This window comes from Phocoena sinus, chromosome 11 (assembly GCF_008692025.1).
Source record: "Phocoena sinus isolate mPhoSin1 chromosome 11, mPhoSin1.pri, whole genome shotgun sequence".
Classification (NCBI taxonomy): domain Eukaryota; kingdom Metazoa; phylum Chordata; class Mammalia; order Artiodactyla; family Phocoenidae; genus Phocoena; species Phocoena sinus.
The window spans coordinates 54,281,222-54,299,550 of record NC_045773.1 but is presented as its reverse complement, the minus strand read 5'-3'; the positions used below and the strand labels follow the sequence as shown (position 1 = coordinate 54,299,550).

The window sequence follows — 18,329 nt, the reverse complement described above, 5'->3', positions numbered from 1 at the left end:
AAATGTAAAGTACAACCATTTATTTCTCCTCATTCGTTTTCATGTAGCAACGAGATCACTTGAAGGATGAAGCAAGTGATGGTGGGAGGATATTGGAAACATTTGTGTAAGGTTATAAAACTTGAAAGTAGCTCCAGCCTCACTCATAAATACGGATGCTTAGATATCAGCCCATGTGACACACCTGAGCAGTGAGGGGGTTCTGTGTCATGTAGTCCATTGACTAAGACAGCATTCACTGAGCAGCTCTGATGGAGATTCATGCTGTATTAGGCATTTTCTGCTCAATGCACAATAATACCAGGGTAGAAGATGGGAGTGGGAGCAAAGAATAGACCAAAAAACAAACATAAAAACACACACAAAATGTTGTTCCCATAACAAGGTAGATTTTTAGAAGTAAATGGCGTAAACCTAAACTTTGCAAAGATGTACAGAGAGATCAAATATATACCATGGTTCCCATGACTACTACGACTAAAATTTCCCTTACTGTTGCTGCTATTATGAAAATTTTGATTGCTTTTATTCTTAAAAGGAACCCCACTTTCTTGCATAACACAGAAATAATATGTATTTCTAGAGACTTAAATTCTTGGTTAAAAATGGAACTATTCACTCTATCAATGAGTTGCTTTCCTTACATGATTCTAGGAACAAATTACCCAGGTTTCTAACAGCTATAGCTGAGACATAGGAGGGCTTTTTGCAAATTAGGAAAAGGAAACCCTCTGGGTTTCCTCAGAAACCTTCAGGCTAACTGTCAAAACATCCCAGGCTAGTTCAAAACATTGTTGAGGGCTTTTTGTGAATTTGAATAAGGGCCACTTGCTCAGGGCAAATGCAGCCCTGCACCAGAGTACACAGCTTGGGGAACAGACCATGGGCTGAAATCAGCCCCCAGGCACTCCTTCGGCCAAGCATCCTGTGCAGTGAAACACCTGGACAACTCTACCCAGCAACACTGAGGTTTCTTTACTAAATTAAGCAACTGGGCACCAGAAGAACCCACAGAACACTGAGGGAAGAAGGCTTCATCTAAATAGGACCTACAGATAGTTTGAAGCATCTTCATTTTAAAAGATACCCCTGAAATTCTTGAGCTAAATTCTGATCTGTGGGTGGAAGAGATAAGAGTAAAGATCAACCCACTATTAGCTCAGCCCTGCCATACAGATGGGGCAGAATCAGAAGAGATTATGTGGGCTGGGCTGGCAAAGTGACATATAATAAAAATAGCATTTGTCTTGTTAAACACCTACAGTGTGCCTACCAGTCTGCCAGACTCCTGGAGAGTAAAAAGTAGAAGTAAAATATAGTCCCTGCTCTCAAAAATTTAAAACCTTGTTGAGATAGAGATGCAAGGAAGAAGAAAAGAAATTGGAAAGTGAACAAAACTACATTGCCCTCTTACCTGTCTTATTTACATAAGCCTTCTGCTTATGTGGATACACTTAATGAGCTCCGTGAGGTAACAAAGAATCAACTGCTGCAGATGTAAGCTCTTATATACAGGATGGATAAACAACAGGGTCCTACTGTATAGCACAGGGAAGTACATTCAATAACCTGTGATAAAGCACAATGGAAGAGACTATTAAAAAGAAGTATGTGTATATGTATATCTGAATCACTTTGATTTCTGCTGTGCAGAAATTCATTTTAGGGGGAACTAAAACATAAGCCAAGCATTGAAGAATACATTCCATGAACATAGGAAATATTGCTTGTCTAGATATATTTGTATATTTACAACTGAAAGATATTCTTGATCTATTGATCTAAACAAACTCCAGCTCAAGTATATATTTGTGTGAAAGTGGCAGAATTTGACACTCTCCTAAGCCCAATGTGCTTTTATAACTGTTATATTGAAAGAGCTTGGTAACTTTTAAAGAGCGCTCACTGGAAAAGAGCACAGAAGGTGATTTCAGAGTTGTTTTGGTGTAATGACCCCTCTTATTCCATTGTTTTCACAGACCATAAACAAGACCGAACGAAGAATGTCCGTCTGAAACTCTGCCTTGAATGAAGAAACTTCATTGAACAAGAAGTTGGCTTCCAGTTTTGCACAGGCGTCGATGGAATGCTTTTTTTTTTTAATTTTCTACTTTACCCAATGAAAACAACGTGTTTTTATGTGCTGTGCAAGTGGTTCCTTCATGTGGTCTGACAGTTTATTTTTTCCATCATTCTTTTTAAAGAAAAAAAATATCCCAGAAGAGGACAACAAGCAAACAAGCAAACAAAGCAAAACATGGAAGGTTGACATTTATCTGGAAGAACATTTGAATTCAGAATTTATCTGAAGGTGTAGATAGATTTTTTTTTTTTTAATGGAAAATCTGATGTCAAGAGGTGGGCAAGCAGAAATGGAAACAAATTGTCTTCCTCAGTAATTAAGCTACTCTTTCTTTTTCCCTTCTTGTTTAAATCTAGTGGGTTGGTTTTTTTTTTTTTTCTTAGAAATATTTAGGTAAGGTTTATCTTGAATCTTAATTGCCTTAATTTTAAGGACGTCAAAGGCTCTCGAGGCAAGCTCTCAACGTCTTGTTTAAAAAAGAAAGAATTGAAACATTGTGCCAGCTTTCACTGGTACAGAAGTTTAAGACTATGAGTTTTTAGGGTGAAAAAAAAACTGTACAGTTTAAAAGAAAATGTTTTTCTTCATTTGAAGAAAATTTGTTGATAAAAGAAACCATGGCAACTGCAAGAATTGGGAAAATGCTGGGACTTCTGATGAACTTTGTCTTAAGTGTTGAATCATTCTAGAAGGCTAAAACATTTTACGGTAAAGTTATTAACGTTGGTTTCAAAACAACTGCATTAGAAATAATGCGTGTTTGGGGGGCAGAATGCAGATTTTTTTATTTCTGAAGCGTGATGGCTAGCAAAAGCTTTAGTGCTTTTTATCTGCAGTCTTTTTTATGAGCTTTACAAACTTTTTAGTCAGCTTTGCTTGTCACATTGCAAAACCTAGCTTAAGAGCATTAAAAAAAAAAAAGTAGATAGGAGCTTATGGTCAAAAAGTGAAAAAAAAAACAAAACACAAAAAAACAAAAAAAGCAATAGATAGAGAAATTGTTGACAATTTCTGTAGTCTTTCCTAGTTGTGATCAAATTCAGCCTATGGATGGCCTATTTTATACCAAAGATGAAGTGGCACCCTATTGCAGTCCAGAAGATAGAGGTTGTTTTTCTTTTCTTCTCTTTTCTTTTTAAAAATTTTATTTGACCTACATGGCCGGACCAGTTCTTACTTTGTTGTTTGTTTAAACTACCTTCCACTGGTGTTTTACATACTGCAAAAAAAAAAAAGTTTTTATTTTAAATGTATTTTTGTTGATAGTAGAAGCTTGTTCCTGTGTGGTCAGCAATTTCAGCACCAAGAGTTCTGGATTCCAACCAATAGAGCCAAATGGCTTTAAATTCCATGTGCTTTTCTGGTTCCTTCCTAGCTCTCTTGAATTGTGAAGCCTGTATTGATGGCCACCAATGAGCTAAAACACTTGTTTAACAGGTTGAAACTTCTTTATATGAATTTTGAACTCAAGATACTCCCTGAACTGGTCTGAAAGATCACTTGTCAAAAAAGCTCAGTGATGCTCTGTTGATTGGTTAGTGGTCTCCTGAAAAGGTCTCACTGTATTTGTAACAACAGTCTTCCTTCTAAATTCCCGCACTTCTAGATTTTGTCTTCTCGCCTCAGTCTTTGTCATCATCTACCGTGAATAGCCATCTTGACTCCGCAATTGGGGAGGGGATTTTTTTTTTTTTTCCTTTTTTGCCTCTTTTCATTGTATTTTCATATCCTGGTGTCATCAGAAGAAAGAGAAAATAGACTTTTTAATTTCAGTTTAGCTCCCTGAGGCAAATAGGACCAATAAGATTGAGGATTCTATTAGTGGAATTTAGGTAAGCTTTTAATGCTAGTTGACAATCAAGAAATTGTATGATTTATATGAATAAGAACCCAAATAATTAGATTTGATCAATTATTAAAGCCAAAGGTGATATATTTGCATTGAGAATGATGCAAAACATTGTCTAAAATGAATTAAATGGACTTACCAAACATCTCTGCATATTTGAGTCATGAAATCCATGTTCAACCTATACAGTTTTACCTGAAATGAAGGACAGTGGAACTTTGTTAATTGACCCATGTGCTAGAATGGCTTTCTAATGTATCATTAGAATCAATAGGTGAAATTCTTCTCACAAAGTCACAGGAACCTGTCTTAGTCCAGAAGGAAGAGGGTAATTCATACAGTGCACTGTAAAAGAAAACAGGGTAGGTATTTAAAAACTAAAATATTAAAAAGTAAAGCATATTCCCATTAGGTCAACATGAGTAATGAGTTTGACTCATAAAAAATAATCAATATTCTACTATTTATGACCTGTAAACAAAGGCCTAGTGTTGAAATAAATCCAATTCTCTTATTTGAAAAACCCCATGAATTGAAAGCTCATTATCTAGAGAGTGATTCCATATCTTTGTGGTCCAATTAGAGGCAAAAATATAGCTAAGGCAATGTAGCATGTGCTACGAAAAAGTTTCAACTGGTCACAGCCATCCTTATGGTTTTCCATACTTTAGAGAGAATCCTAAATTTATACTTTCTTCTGTTCCATTTTTCAGCTTTTTTCTGTTCCATTTTTCAGCTTCTCATGTATTTTAAGGGTGGCACTTAAGTTTTCTCTTTGAGAAATGGGCCCCCAAGTTAGTGGGGGATGAACAAACCTGTATAGGAGCTGTGCTTTTTGTTTCTCTTTTTCAGTCTCTGAACTCTTTGTATAAGTAAGGATTATCCTGGGCATAATTCATTTGAATATGAAATCAACATGCTTTCTTTTTCTTCTGTAAAAAAAGAAAACAAAACAAAACTTAATGTGATACAAAGAAAGTCTCCTTTACACAATCAACAATGAGACTAAGAGGTAGCTACCATGTGGCTGATGAATGTGCCTAGGTAACTTCCTGTTTCTATTCAAAACTACTGCTTTATTTATACATTCAGCAACATTTTTTTCAACTATAAAATTTCAATAATCTCAATTTTTTTAAACCACTTCAGGCAAATTTTATCATTTTGCCTATGTCATTTTATGTGTCCATGTGTGCTTTGTGTTTGGATTTTTTATATTAGGCCATTCTATAAAATTTTAAATCTAAAAGGAAAAAAAGAAGGAAAAAGTGGCACATGTTCAAATTTACACATCATCTCACCTAAAAATTGTTTTTAAGAATCAAGTCTGGGGAAAAAATAAAAGCATCAACAGGTAAGCATTGTATGAAAGGTAAAACAAACTTTACTTTTCATACTTTACATTGTATGAAAAGTAAAACAAACCAAAACGTGTGTTCAGTACATACAGACATCAGAGTCCTAATTTAATCAGCAATATAGATTATGGTGACTTTAACCCAAATTAGGACTACAATCATTTTTTAAAGTATTCTGTTTCACAATACTTCAAGCATTTATTCAGATGTTTCCATTTTTCCTTTCAATTGTAATTGCCAAGACTTAGCCTAAATGTCAGGAAACAAACTAAAACCACAATCCAAATGGGATAAAAATCATCTCCTCCAAACTCTAGTTCCATGGTCAGTGGAGGAGTAGGTATTCTTTTAATAACGAGGAGGTATTGTCAGGAAGGAAGTCTGTATAGTGACTGGGAGCTCCTTAGAGCCTGGCCATGTCTTCTGAAGACATCACAAAACGTAGGTGAACTAAAGATAATACTTGGAGGGTGGGCGCCTGTTTGTCTTTCAACACAGGCATGTCTTGAATATTGCAAGTCACATGCTATTCTAAAAATAATCTACCTGACTGCAGTTTGGTCAGGGTTAGTTTGTTTACTTGGTAGATTTCAATCATTCAGATGTTGTTGCCATGCTTCACTTGAATCAATTCTCCTGTGACCTTAACATCTGCCACATTTGACAGCATATAAGACTCACTTCCATCCCTCTTAATGAAAAACTACATGGTGTTAAAAGCGTCTGTATCAGAGATGGAAAGCCCAGGGCAGGAGAAGGCTAGGTGGAGCAGGAAGTTTGCTGTACCTACAGAGTCCATCAACCCCTTGCAAAACTGTTTTATAATCATTTTCAGTCCATGTATGAGAAAATAAAAGTACTAAAAGTACTTAGTTTTTTTAACTTTATTTGAATAATTGGGGTGTCTATTATATATATACACACACACACACACACACACACACATGCCCACTTATGAGTCTTTCACAGTGGCCTAAAATTCCAATTAATGAAAGTTGAGTTGTGATTATGACCTTTGCAGTCTTCTTTAAGCTTGAGAAAAAGTTTCAATGGACTGTCTAGACAGATGATAATCTTAGTAGGAGACTGAAAATACATTTGACAATTCAGTCTCATTCTTAATCTGAGTGCAGGAACCACTGCAAGATGAGCTGATCAGCCGAGAGAAATTTTTAAGTGGGTTTCAGTGATAAATGTTTTTATATGATATAAAACCAAATGAAAGTATAATATTTATGTAGGTATATAACAACATTCAGCACATTGGAAGAATCACACTTCATAATCAAGTTTAAACATGTCACAGAGCCTTGATCTATATTCTCTTGTCCACAGTAGGGAGTAAGGATGAGATTTTGTTTTTCATGTTGTGACTGGCATGCTTCAAACTTCTGAGCTTGCTGGGACTGACATCCCCTCATTCCAATTTGAGGGACTGACGGGCTTGAAACAGGCTCATTGATCCTGTGTATGATACCCCTTCTGTGACAGAGTAATAATGGGATTTCATTAGTGAATCAATTTGTTTTGCGGATGACACCTACTGTGGCATTGGAAGACAGCTGAGTCTGACTCAAATTGAACATTTCTTACAAAATATTCTGAAACTTGAAATTGGTCCCTTAATCCAAGTGCTCTTGTTCATGGCTCTCCTCTGTGGAGTACATAGAGTTCAGGAAAGTACAAAAGCTAAGAACAAAATCCCTGAGTGGCCCAAATGATCTATGTTGATGTAAGGCAGGGGAGCTCAGCCCAGATTGGTGATTTCTCTTATCTCTGGTTTTATACCTCATTACCTATGCTGTCACATAAAAAAGGATGGATGGCTTCTCCATATTTATTTCTTTGTATTTCTGGGAGGGAAAATAAACTTTTTAGAAAAGCGTCTTCTACGCAGAAGCTCTAAAGTTGAAGCAGGGGTGAGATCGATCTTGGAGTCTGCAGGAAGACCCAACCACTAGGCCACTGGGTCATGCTTTTCTTCCACTGTATTCCCTCCAGTTAGTGACTGCCCTGAAGCCCCAGTCCTGCAGAAATACAATATTCCCAAATTTTGAAGGGCTAATCATCCACTTTGTGCACCTGTTTTGTCTTCTCTTTTCAACTATTAGGACTTGGGCTCTATTTCCTCCTATTAGCATTTCACCCTGAGGATGAAAAAAGAAACATTTGGAAATACTATTCAAATCTGTCTGTTTTGTTCCTTAGGTATTCATTTATTGAAGCAGTTTGAAATCATCGGTAAAATTAATGTCAGTGCATTATATTCTGTGGGATTTTAATATCCATAATGTCCCTTTCCCATCCACCACAAACAATTGAGAGTTGGCTGTATTCTTGCAGAATATAAAGGAAAAAACTGTAGCAAAGAATTTAGCTTCCCTCAAAAGAAAGCTATTTTGGATTTGTTCACTATTGAAATTTGAACCAGTAGAACAGGTCAACTCAAAATTCAGTTATGGGAATATAGTAACAGCCCTTGGTTAAATATGCACTCTTATCCCTATCTTAAATCTTGGACCAAAAAATTGCAGTGTTTATTTTTTTGACTTTGCATTACAGTATTAAGGCTTTAATGACCTTGACACTCCGGTGGATTTTTTTAAAAATAATTATTTCAAGTTTAAATAGTATCCAAAGTATAATTTTAGGATTATACCGTGTATTTTAAACTCTCTGGTCTTACATTATTAAGAAAGATGCTCTGTCCTCCTCCCCAAAATATGTTATTTCTTCATATATAAAAAAGGAGTTATTCCATAGTTTTCAAGAACTATAAAAACTATTTCAAAAGAGACACTTGAAGAAGTTTTCACCATTCTGGGAATTATTGCTTCCATATAGTTAAAAAGAAGAATGTAATTGGAATCTTAATTTTAAAAATATATATGTAAAAGTGTACTTGCTATGAAATAGTTTGTAAAAAAGGAAAAGGGACACAGCTTCTTTTAAAACCCTTGTTTCAGGCCATATATGACTTCATAGAATTTCCAAAAAACATCATTCAATTTTGAATTTTATTTAAGAGCATTTTGTACTGCTGTCTCTGTCATGGAAAATTCTGTAATTCTACAGTGTTTCTGGCTTTATTTTTAATTTTTTCATCTGTACCACAGTCAAATTAGCTACCATTTTCCCCATTCCTTGGGCTTTCTGTAGATCAGTGGATGTTAGGTTTAAACTTCTGTTTTCTTTGATGAAGCTTTCAATAAAAAATGAAAATAAAATCAACCAAGCAGGGCCGTTGTGTCTTTCTTCACTCTACCAGAGATGGATTGAGGGAGGGCATAGTGGAAGGAACAGTGTCTGTATTTAATTGACTTCCTACAAAATTTCTCAAAAACAGAACCATCCCTGGTAACAAAACGTGAGAGAAGAGGGACCACTGTATTCATGCAAGGGAGCCTGGAAAAGCCATTGTTTAGGAGCTTTGGGGGTATGGACCACTTAGGTGTCCCTAGGACCTCACACACTTCCCAATTTTTACGCTTAAGGATTCAGAGATATCCACCTCCTGTCTAACAAACACGCCCAACACCTACCAATAATGCTGTATTTAAAGGGGTGCTGACAAAGATAACTCTTTTAGCTGCAGTCCAACATTAGTAAAGTGAAAAGTAATATAGCTCAAACTTAATCTCAGAGTTTTTATTCTGGATTTTTTTATAAAGGAGTGTCATTTACAATAAAGATGAAAAAGTCTCTCAACTATCAAAAAGGCTGTCTTTTTGTTTAAATCCTTAGAAACGGAGCAGTCTTCTCTCCCAGGTTCTTTCTCCTGCCCTTAGGAAGTTGCAGGTTACTTCTGTTACAAAGTGGTCACCAGGTGGCACTGCTGTATTAGTCTCCAGATGATTCCAAACCCAAATTCCAGGTCTTAAACAGAAGCAGTAGTGTGAGGGATGACTGTAATAGCAAGAGTCACAACTAATGAAGCTGAGCCTTTGCCAGAAAGTGTGTCAGGTGCCCCCACACTTGAGTTCACACAACCCCCACACACATGCTCTCAGGTGGGTCCTGCATTTTCCAGATGAGGCTTGGAAAGTACGGCAACCCACCCATGGACCTACATCTTAGAAGGGCTAGAGTATGCTTCTCAAAACAGATTCAAAATCTCAACCCCTAGATTCTAAGGTTTTTTTCTTCTGCGAGGGCTTTGAGAAATGCCAATGTGGAAGGCACCTTTTTTTTTTTTTTTTTTTTTTTTCCCAGAAGTTAATTTGACCTGAGATTTTGTGGTTTCTGTAGAAGAGGGCATTGGACAGTCATTCTGATCACTTGGTCACAATTCACATTTTCCATCCCAGAAATAACTTGCTGTTTCCATCATCTCTGTGATTTGTTCTGGAAGGAAAGGACCTATTTAGCAAATAAGCATAACTTTTCATTGACTATTTCATTTAACAGTGCCCAGAACACGGACACTCTGTAAACATTCTAATGATAAAAAGATAGACGCTTCTCATTTACAAGTATGTCATATTCTAGTAAGCACTGGTTTATGATAACATTTTAGCATGAAATAAGATCAGGAGATTTTGTGAGCAATACACTTAACCCTTCCATGGCTTGATGCAAAGTGGATGGAGAGACTACCTAGTCTGAATGCAATCATATCTTCTCTCATCCACACACAGGGAGGACCTTCAGACCCTTCAATGCTGCCTTTTCCTAATTCAGAACCTTAGCAGAGCAGCCGGATATTTCACTGTCACCCTTTCCCCAAATCATCTGGGACATTTAACTCTATTGACAGCAAGGAGGGTGGGATCGGCCATTCTGAAATTGTTCTAATTCTAGTAGCAGCTGTTAGTATTCTAAATCCTGTGTTGCCATTTCAGCAATCTTCACAGCATCTTCACAAGGAATAGATTCCATCTCAAGAAACCACTTTCTTCATGCATCATAAGAAGCAACTCCTGAGATGGCAGAGTAGAAGGACGTGACCTCACCTCTTCTTACAAAAACACTGAAGTCACAACTAACTGCTGAACAACCATTGACAAAACAAAAACAAAAAACACACCACTGGAACCTACCAAAAAAGATATTCCACATCCAAAAACAAAGAAGCCACAATGAGATGGTAGGAGGGGAGTAATCACGATAAAATCAAATCCCATACCTGTCAGGTGGGCAACCCACAAACTGGAAAATAATTATATCACAGAGGTTCTCCCACCAGAGGGACAGTTCTGAGCCCCACATCAGGCTCCCCAGTCTGGGGGCCTGGCAACAAAAGGAGGAGACCCCAGAGAATCTAGCTTTGAAGGCCCATGGGGTTTGATTCCAGAAGCCCCATATGATTGGGGGAAACAGTAACTCTGCTCTTTGCAGGTGCACCAGGACCCAGGGGAAAAAAGCAATGACGTCATGAGAGCCTGGGCCAGACCTACCTGCTGGTATTGGAGCATCTCCTGTGGAGGCAGGGGATGGCTGGGACACTGCTGAGACAAAGACACTGGCAGGAGTAGTTCTGGGGAGTACTCAGAGGCATGAGCCCTCTTGGAGGCCACCATTTTCTCACCAAGACCTGGCCCCTCCCAACAGCCAATAGGCGCCAGTGCTGGGACGCTTCAGGCCAAACAACAAACAGGGTGGGAACACAGCCCCACCCATCAGCAAACAGGCAGCTTAAAGTCTTCCTGAGCACACAGCTCCCCACTAAACACACTGCTTGACATGGCCCTGCCCCCCAGAGGGACAAGACACAGCTCCACCCACCAGTGGGCAGGTACCAGTCCCTCCCACCAGGAAGCCTGCACAAGCCTCTTAGACAGTCTCATCAACCAGGGGGAAGACAGCAGAAGCAAGAAGAACTACAATCCTGCAGCCTGTGGAACGGAAACTACAATCACAGAAAGGTAGACAAAATGATACAGCAGAGGAATATGTCCCTGAAGAAGAAACAAGATAAAGCCCTAGAAGAACAACTAAATGAAGTGGAGATAGGCAATCTACCTGAAAAAGAATTCAGAGTAATGATAGTAAAGATGATCCATGATCTTAGAAAAAGGATAGAGGCACAGATAAAGAAGACAGAAGAGGGCTTCCCTGGTGGCGCAGTGGTTGAGAGTCTGCCTGCCAATGCAGGGGACATGGATTCGTGCCCCAGTCCGGGAAGATCCCACATGCTGTGGAGCAGCTGGGCCTGTGAGCCATGGCCACTGAGCCTGCGCGTCCAGAGCCTGTGCTCCACAACAGGAGAGGCCACAACAGTGAGAGGCCCGCATACTGCAAAAAAAAAAAAAAGAAGAAAGAAGAAATGTTTAACAAAGACCTAGAAGAAAAAAGGAACAGAGATGAACAATATAATAACTGACATGAAAACTACGTTAGAAGGAATCAATAGCAGAATAAGTGAAGCAGAAGAACAGATAAGTGAGCTGGAAGACAGAATGGTGGAAATCCCTGCTGTGGAACAGAATAAAGAAAAAAGAATGAAAAGAAATGAGGACAGTCTCAAAGACCTCTGGGGCAACATGAAATGCACCAACATTCACATTACAGGGGTCCCAGAAGGAGAAAAGAGAGAGAAAGGACCTGAGAAAATATTTGAAGAGATAATAGCTGAAAACTTCCTTAACATGGGAAAGGAAACTGTCACCCAAGTCCAGGAAGCACAAAGAGTCCCAGGCAGGATAAACCCAAGGAGGAACACACAGAGACACATGGTAATTAAACTGACAGAAATTAAAGACAAAGAAAAAATATTAAAAACAACCGGGAAAAGCAACAAATGAGGTACAAGGGAACTCCCATAAGGTTATCAGCTGATTTCTCAGCAGAAACTCTGCAGGCCAGAAGGGAGTGGCACGATATATTTAAAGTGATGAAAGGGAAGAACGTACAAGCAAGAACTTTCTACCCAGCAAGGCTCTTATTCAGATTCAACAGAGAAATCAAAAGCTTTACATACAAGTAAAAGCTAAGAGAATTCAGAACCACCAGACCAGCTTTGCAACAAATGCTAAAGGAATTTCTCTAGGTGGAAAGGAAAAGCCCATAATTAGAAACAAGAAAATTATGAATGGAAAAGCTCACCAGTAAAGGCAAACATACAGTAAAGGTAGCAGCAATCGTGAGAAGAGAGTACAAACACAGGATATTGGAAATGCATTTGAAAATAAAAGATCAACAACTTAAATCTTTATATATTGACTGCCATATTAAAACCTCATAAGAAGCAACTCCTTATCTGTTCATTTATCATGAGATTGCAGCAATTCATTCCCATTTTCAGGCTCCACTTCTAATTCTAGTTCTATTTCCACCACAACTGCAGTGACTTCCTCCACTGAAGTATTGAACCCCTCCAAGTCATCCATGAGGGTTGGAATCTGTTTCTTCCCAACTCCTGTTAATGATGATATTTTGACCTCTTCCCATGAATCACAAATTTTCTTCATGACATCTAGAATGCTGAATCCTTTCCAAAAGGTTTTCAATTGACTTTGCCCAGATCCATCAGAGGAATCACTATCTATGGCAGCTATGCCTTACAAAAATATATTTCTTAAATAATAAAATTTGAAAGTCAAAATGGCTCCTTGATCCATGGGCTGCAGAATGGATTTTGTATTACCAGGCATGAAAACATCATTCACCTTTTTTGTACATCTCTATCACAGCTCTTGGGTAAGAGGTGCCTTGTCAATGAGCAGTAGTATTTTGAAAGGAATCTTTTTTTTTTTTTTTTTTTTTCCTGAGCAGTAGGTCTCTACAGTGGGCTTAAAATATTCAGTAAATCATGTTGTCAACAGATGTGCTGTCATTTAGACTTTGTTGTTCCATTTATAGAGCACAGGCAGAGTACATTTAGCATAGTTCTTAAGGGCCCTAGAATTTTCAGATGTTAAATGAGCATTGGATTCCACTTGAAGTCACCAGCTGCATTAGTCCCTAACAAGAGAGCCTTTCATTTGAAGCTTTGAAGCCAGGCATTGACTTCTCCTCACTAGCTATGAAAGTCCCAGATGGCATCTTCTTCCAATAGAAGGCTGTTTCGTCTACACTGAAAAATCTGTTGTTTAGTGTAGGCATCTTCATGAATTATCTTAGCTAGACCTTCTGGAGAACTTGCTGCAGCTTCTACATCAGCACTTGCTGCTTCACCTTGCACTTTGATGTTATGGAGATGGCTTCTTTCCTTAAATCTCATGAACCAATCTCTGCTAGCTTCAAACTTTTCTTCTACATCTTCCTCAGCTTTCACAGAATTGAAGAGAGTTAGGGACTGGCTCTGGATTACATTTTGGCTAAGGGACTATTGTGGCTGGTTTGATCTTCTATCCAAACCATTAAAACTTTCTCCATATCATATCAGCAATAAGGCTGTTTGGCTTTCTTATTATTCTTGTGTTCACTGGCTTAGCACTTTTAATTTTCTTCAAGTACTTTTCCTTTGCATTTACAACTTGGCAAGCTGTTTGGCCCAAGAGGGCTAGCTTTCAGCCTGTTATGGCTTTTGACCTAGCTTCCTCACTAAGCTTAATCATTTCTAGCTTTTGATTTAAAATGAGAGGCGTGCAACTCTTCATTTCACTTGTACACTTAGAGGCCTTGTGGGATTATTAATCAGCCTAATTCTTTTATTGTTGTGTCTCAGGGAACAGGGAGGCCCAAGGAGAGTTTGAGAGATGGGGGAATAGCTGGCTGGTGGAGTAGTCAGAGCACACACAACATTTAAGTTTTGCCGTCTTATATGGGCATGGTTTGTGATGCCCAAAACAATTACAATAGAACTTCAAAGATCATGGATCACAGACCACCATAATAAGTATAATAATAATGAAAAAAATAGAAATCTTGCAAAAATTACTACAAAAATGTGACACAGAGAAACTGTTGGAAAAGTGGAGCTGATAGACTTGCTCTAATCAAGGTTGCCACAAAGCTTCAGTTTGTAAAAATGCAATAAATGTGAAGCACAATAATACAAGGTCAACTTGTACACAGCTCAAAGCTTGAGAAGATATCAAAGCTGAAGGTAGAACAGGGTAACTCATGAGGTGGCAATTGGCAGCTAAGAGCATGGGAGTGGATGAGATGGCTCAGGAGAGGATGACTAATGAACATAAACCTGGGAAAAGAAAGAACAGTGGTCACTTCCACAAAGTCCAGACAGAATGAAAGGAGCAACTAAGGAAGCAGAGAAGAAATTACGTGTGGCTAGATGGAGAAACATGTATTGAGACAATAAGAGAGAAATGAGTTTCAAGAACAGACAGAACAATGCTAGTGAATACTGCTGTGGGGGGGAGTGGAGGAGGGCAGGTGGTGTCCAAGCTGGGTTGCAAGCCAGTTAAGTGGTGAATTTGAGAGGAAACTCTTATTTTTGTCGGAAATTTATCCTTAAGCTAATAATTACATTAACGTATCTCAACCACGAGCAGACCTTAATGGAATATGCAGGCCTTAATGCATACTTAATGAAGATTAGTTTCCTAATTAATGGAGTAGCATATATAATGGAGATTAGTTTCCTCTATTAGAGTCATTTATAATTTTCTTTAAACAAAATCTTATGGATTACTTTAACACCCTATATATGAAATAAAGTCTGTCTTTAGATCCCCTTACATACCTAATATCTCATTCTTAAAACAGTCATGAACATAGAAGCAGCAGATGAATTGGCATTCAAGCTCCAACTTCAAATTTGGCATCAAATCCTATCATTCCTTTAGCTATGTTACATCATATTGGTAACAGCTACAAAGTAGAATATCAATTATGTGTGAATGTGTTTCCATGCCTCAGTATCAAATGAGCCCACTTGATCTATGAGAATCACTTCAGATGTTATTGAAGGAAAATAAGAGACTCTTGGCAGTAACTCTCTTTTATGGCGTCTGTTAAGCTGAAGTTTAGGTAATTCAGTATTGACGCATGGCAAAACGTGTTTCCAACTCTGTGTGAAGCCTTCTTATGCTTTGCCTAAATGTTTAAAAATGTGATGTTCTGGCAACATTGGATTTAATTGAAAATTCTCTAATAAAATGAATCCAGTCAAAAACAATTTGTAAAAGTTGTTGAGAGACCGTGGTGTTTGCATTTATAAGTACCGAAATTCTGACAGAGTCTGGAGAGAAAAGAGTAGGAAAGTCCAGAGTAGGAAAAGGAATATTTTCACTTCTTTTTCTAATAACTTTCTGGCTATGATATTATTTTCTGGTCATGACCCACCACTCTATGACAACTAATGCTAAAATACTGGTACATGTTGGCGTATGTCCTTTCCATTTTTTTTTTAGAATATTCATATATAATAAAAAATTTTAATACAGAAAATTTATTTTCTGAGTTACATTTAAAAGGACATTTTCTACTCTATTTAGTTTTTTTACACAAGTGCTTCTCAAATTAACTGCAGCAAAGAACCAAATTTTTAAAAAATTTTTAGTCTACTGAAAATCAATACTTAAAAAACACAAGAAAGACTTATTACGAGAAGAAATAAAATTAAAAGGACACACAAAACGCCAATCCCAATTTTAAATTGTTAATTCAACTGATATTAAATTACTCTCAAATTACTACAAAAGTTTTAAAATCTGATTCTCACATTTTGTACTTATGATAAGCTAGTAATAAACAATTCATCAGCATATCCCTAGACCACACTCTGAGTAGCCTGACTTTACAACATCATGTACGACATTTTATATACCTTATTCTACTGTTCATAGTTACCAAAATTTGTTCCACTTGTCACTTTTGCCTTATTTCCTTCTTACTGGATCTAGGCAGGGACAAGTTTTGTAAAGATTGGAGTCAAGGGAGTAGTTATCACTGGAGATGGACTCTATCACATTGGAGGTGGGCAAGGTGTGGGATTTAGTTAGTAGAAATAAAATAAGCAAAATACAGAAATTTGGACAAAGTGTCAAAATCAATGGGTGCTTTTGGAGAGACAGCCAAAACAAGGAGGAGAAGCTGGCAAAACAGTAGAATGGTTTCCATTCTTCGAGCTCAGAAATGAGAAGGGCCAAGAACACAGTCTATGACCAGAGAGTTGTCTACTTCATAAAACATTTTCACCCGATCATTGTTTTCCAAACTGGGATACATGTAACACTGATGTTATTTGGTGATACTTAGATAAGTATGTTTTTATTTTTATATGTATGAATATTCATGATATTAGAAAAATCAAACTAAGCATCAAAATTCTGAAATCATGACTAGTATCACTTAAGATAAGGCTATGTAGTAAAGAGAGTTAAAAGAAAGTAATTAATAACTGTATAGATGCTTTGGAAATATAGCTCTAGGGACACCACTCAATCTGGGAGAACTCTGGATTCAATATAATTTAATTTAATTTAATTTCAATATAATTTATTCTCAGTCAAAATTCTGTATATTTTCAGCAATTGTTTTGGAGCATAATATATATCATAGAAGAATGCTGGGCCATGGGAAAATGAGTAGAAACACAAAAGAGAGAGGACTCGGGTTACTATTGTTGTAAAACAAACCACCTTAAAATTAGTGGCCTAGAGCAACCACTTTATTTTGCTCGTGGTCACAGTCACGTGGGTTGGGAATTCAGCAAGCCCAGCAGGAATGGTTTGTCTTGCTCTCTCATTTTCTGGGAACTCAAAGATGTCAAGCACCTGGGCCAAGAGGATTTGAAGACCAGGAACCACCCCAGGAGCTCTTGATAAAATGTACTATCTGTACATTATTCAGTGGATCCAGATTAGGGTGTGGGTTGAGGGTCGCCTGAGACTCTGACATCAACGCTGCTGGTCCCAGGAGTACACTTTGTGGTACCAGGACAGGAAGACACAATATATTCATGGGAAGAATCTCAAAAAAAAATTACTAATTATAATTGGCTTTACATAATGTTTTTCCACACACAAATTTGTTCAGATAACTACTACCAGTCAATTCAAATAAAGTCAATTTATGATCAAGTTAAAACCTTCCAGTCTTTTACTAGAAACACAAAGATTGACAATATTGAGAGAGATTACAGGGAGATGTGGGGTAAGTGAAATTAATGAGAAGTGGCAAACTGAGTATAGTGTTTACCAATATTTGATTCTTTCATTTGAATGCATAGTTTCGAGTTTGCAAGGCCCTTTCCTGATCTATGTCTTCTCCTTACCCACTGGCCGGCATGTTCTTAACCTCAGAATCAGAGACAAACTGAACATTCAGAGCAGCCAACCACACATACACACACACACACACACACACACTGAAGTAAATTTACTCTGAGCCAACAGCATCCCCAAACGTGTGTGAAGAAACCATTGTAGACATTTCTATCAGAGTCCCAGCCCTTTGCTAATTTTCAGCCTCTTAGGGGAAAGGAAAAGGCAACAGTATGTAATTAGAGAAATCTATGATTTACACATTAACAAACAAGGCAATGCAACCCACAAAGGAAAGAATAAAATTGTGGACAGCTAATAAGTGTCAGTACTTATTAAGGCTAAAGAAACCACCTATGAAACAAATCTAAGCCTTTCCCAAATGGTGCAGGGCAATTATATTTGGCATAAGTTCCACGGGGAAGATGCAGCTTTAGAAACATAAAGAACTGAGAAATTAGAGGAAGAGAGTCAGCTGAAGATACAAGGAAAACATTTTTCAGATATATCACAGGCAAGGGAAAAGACAATGGTGAGAAAAAGGAGACACTGGAGGCCATGGGGAAAAGGAGAAAAAAGTGAAATATGCCTTTTTAACCTCAGCCTTCATTCTGGAAGATAACGAAAAAATTTTAATTTCAAAGTCACCCACAAGAACTTGTAGAATAACCTTGATGGAAAATTTCTAGCAGCACTACAGAGACCTTTAATGCCCAAAATCAAAAGAAACAGATGAAGAGTCCCTTGAAGAATGTATGCCTCTCCTGATAGTAACTTTGTTAAACACTGACTCTTTCACTAGAAATGATGAAACAAAGATTATTTCTGCCTTTGAGAAGTTTCCATAGAATGGAAAGTCTACACACACATGAGCACACACTCCAGCAGTTGTGTATACAAGTTCAGAAAACCTCTGGGCCTTTTTCTCA

The 18,329-nt window shown here is 37.7% G+C and overlaps 1 protein-coding gene across 3 annotated transcripts in view; it reads left to right on the top strand.

The window, feature by feature from the left end:
• Positions 1-8,521, top strand: part of RBMS3 (RNA binding motif single stranded interacting protein 3) — a 738,234-nt gene extending 729,713 nt beyond the window's left edge. For all 3 annotated transcript variants that reach the window (XM_032649773.1, XM_032649775.1, XM_032649779.1), the window contains one exon: positions 1,980-8,521. In XM_032649773.1, coding sequence (XP_032505664.1) covers positions 1,980-1,986 — 7 coding nt within the window. In that variant the 3' untranslated portion in view covers positions 1,987-8,521. The remainder of the gene's footprint in view (positions 1-1,979) is intronic.
• Positions 8,522-18,329: the final 9,808 nt, after the last annotated feature.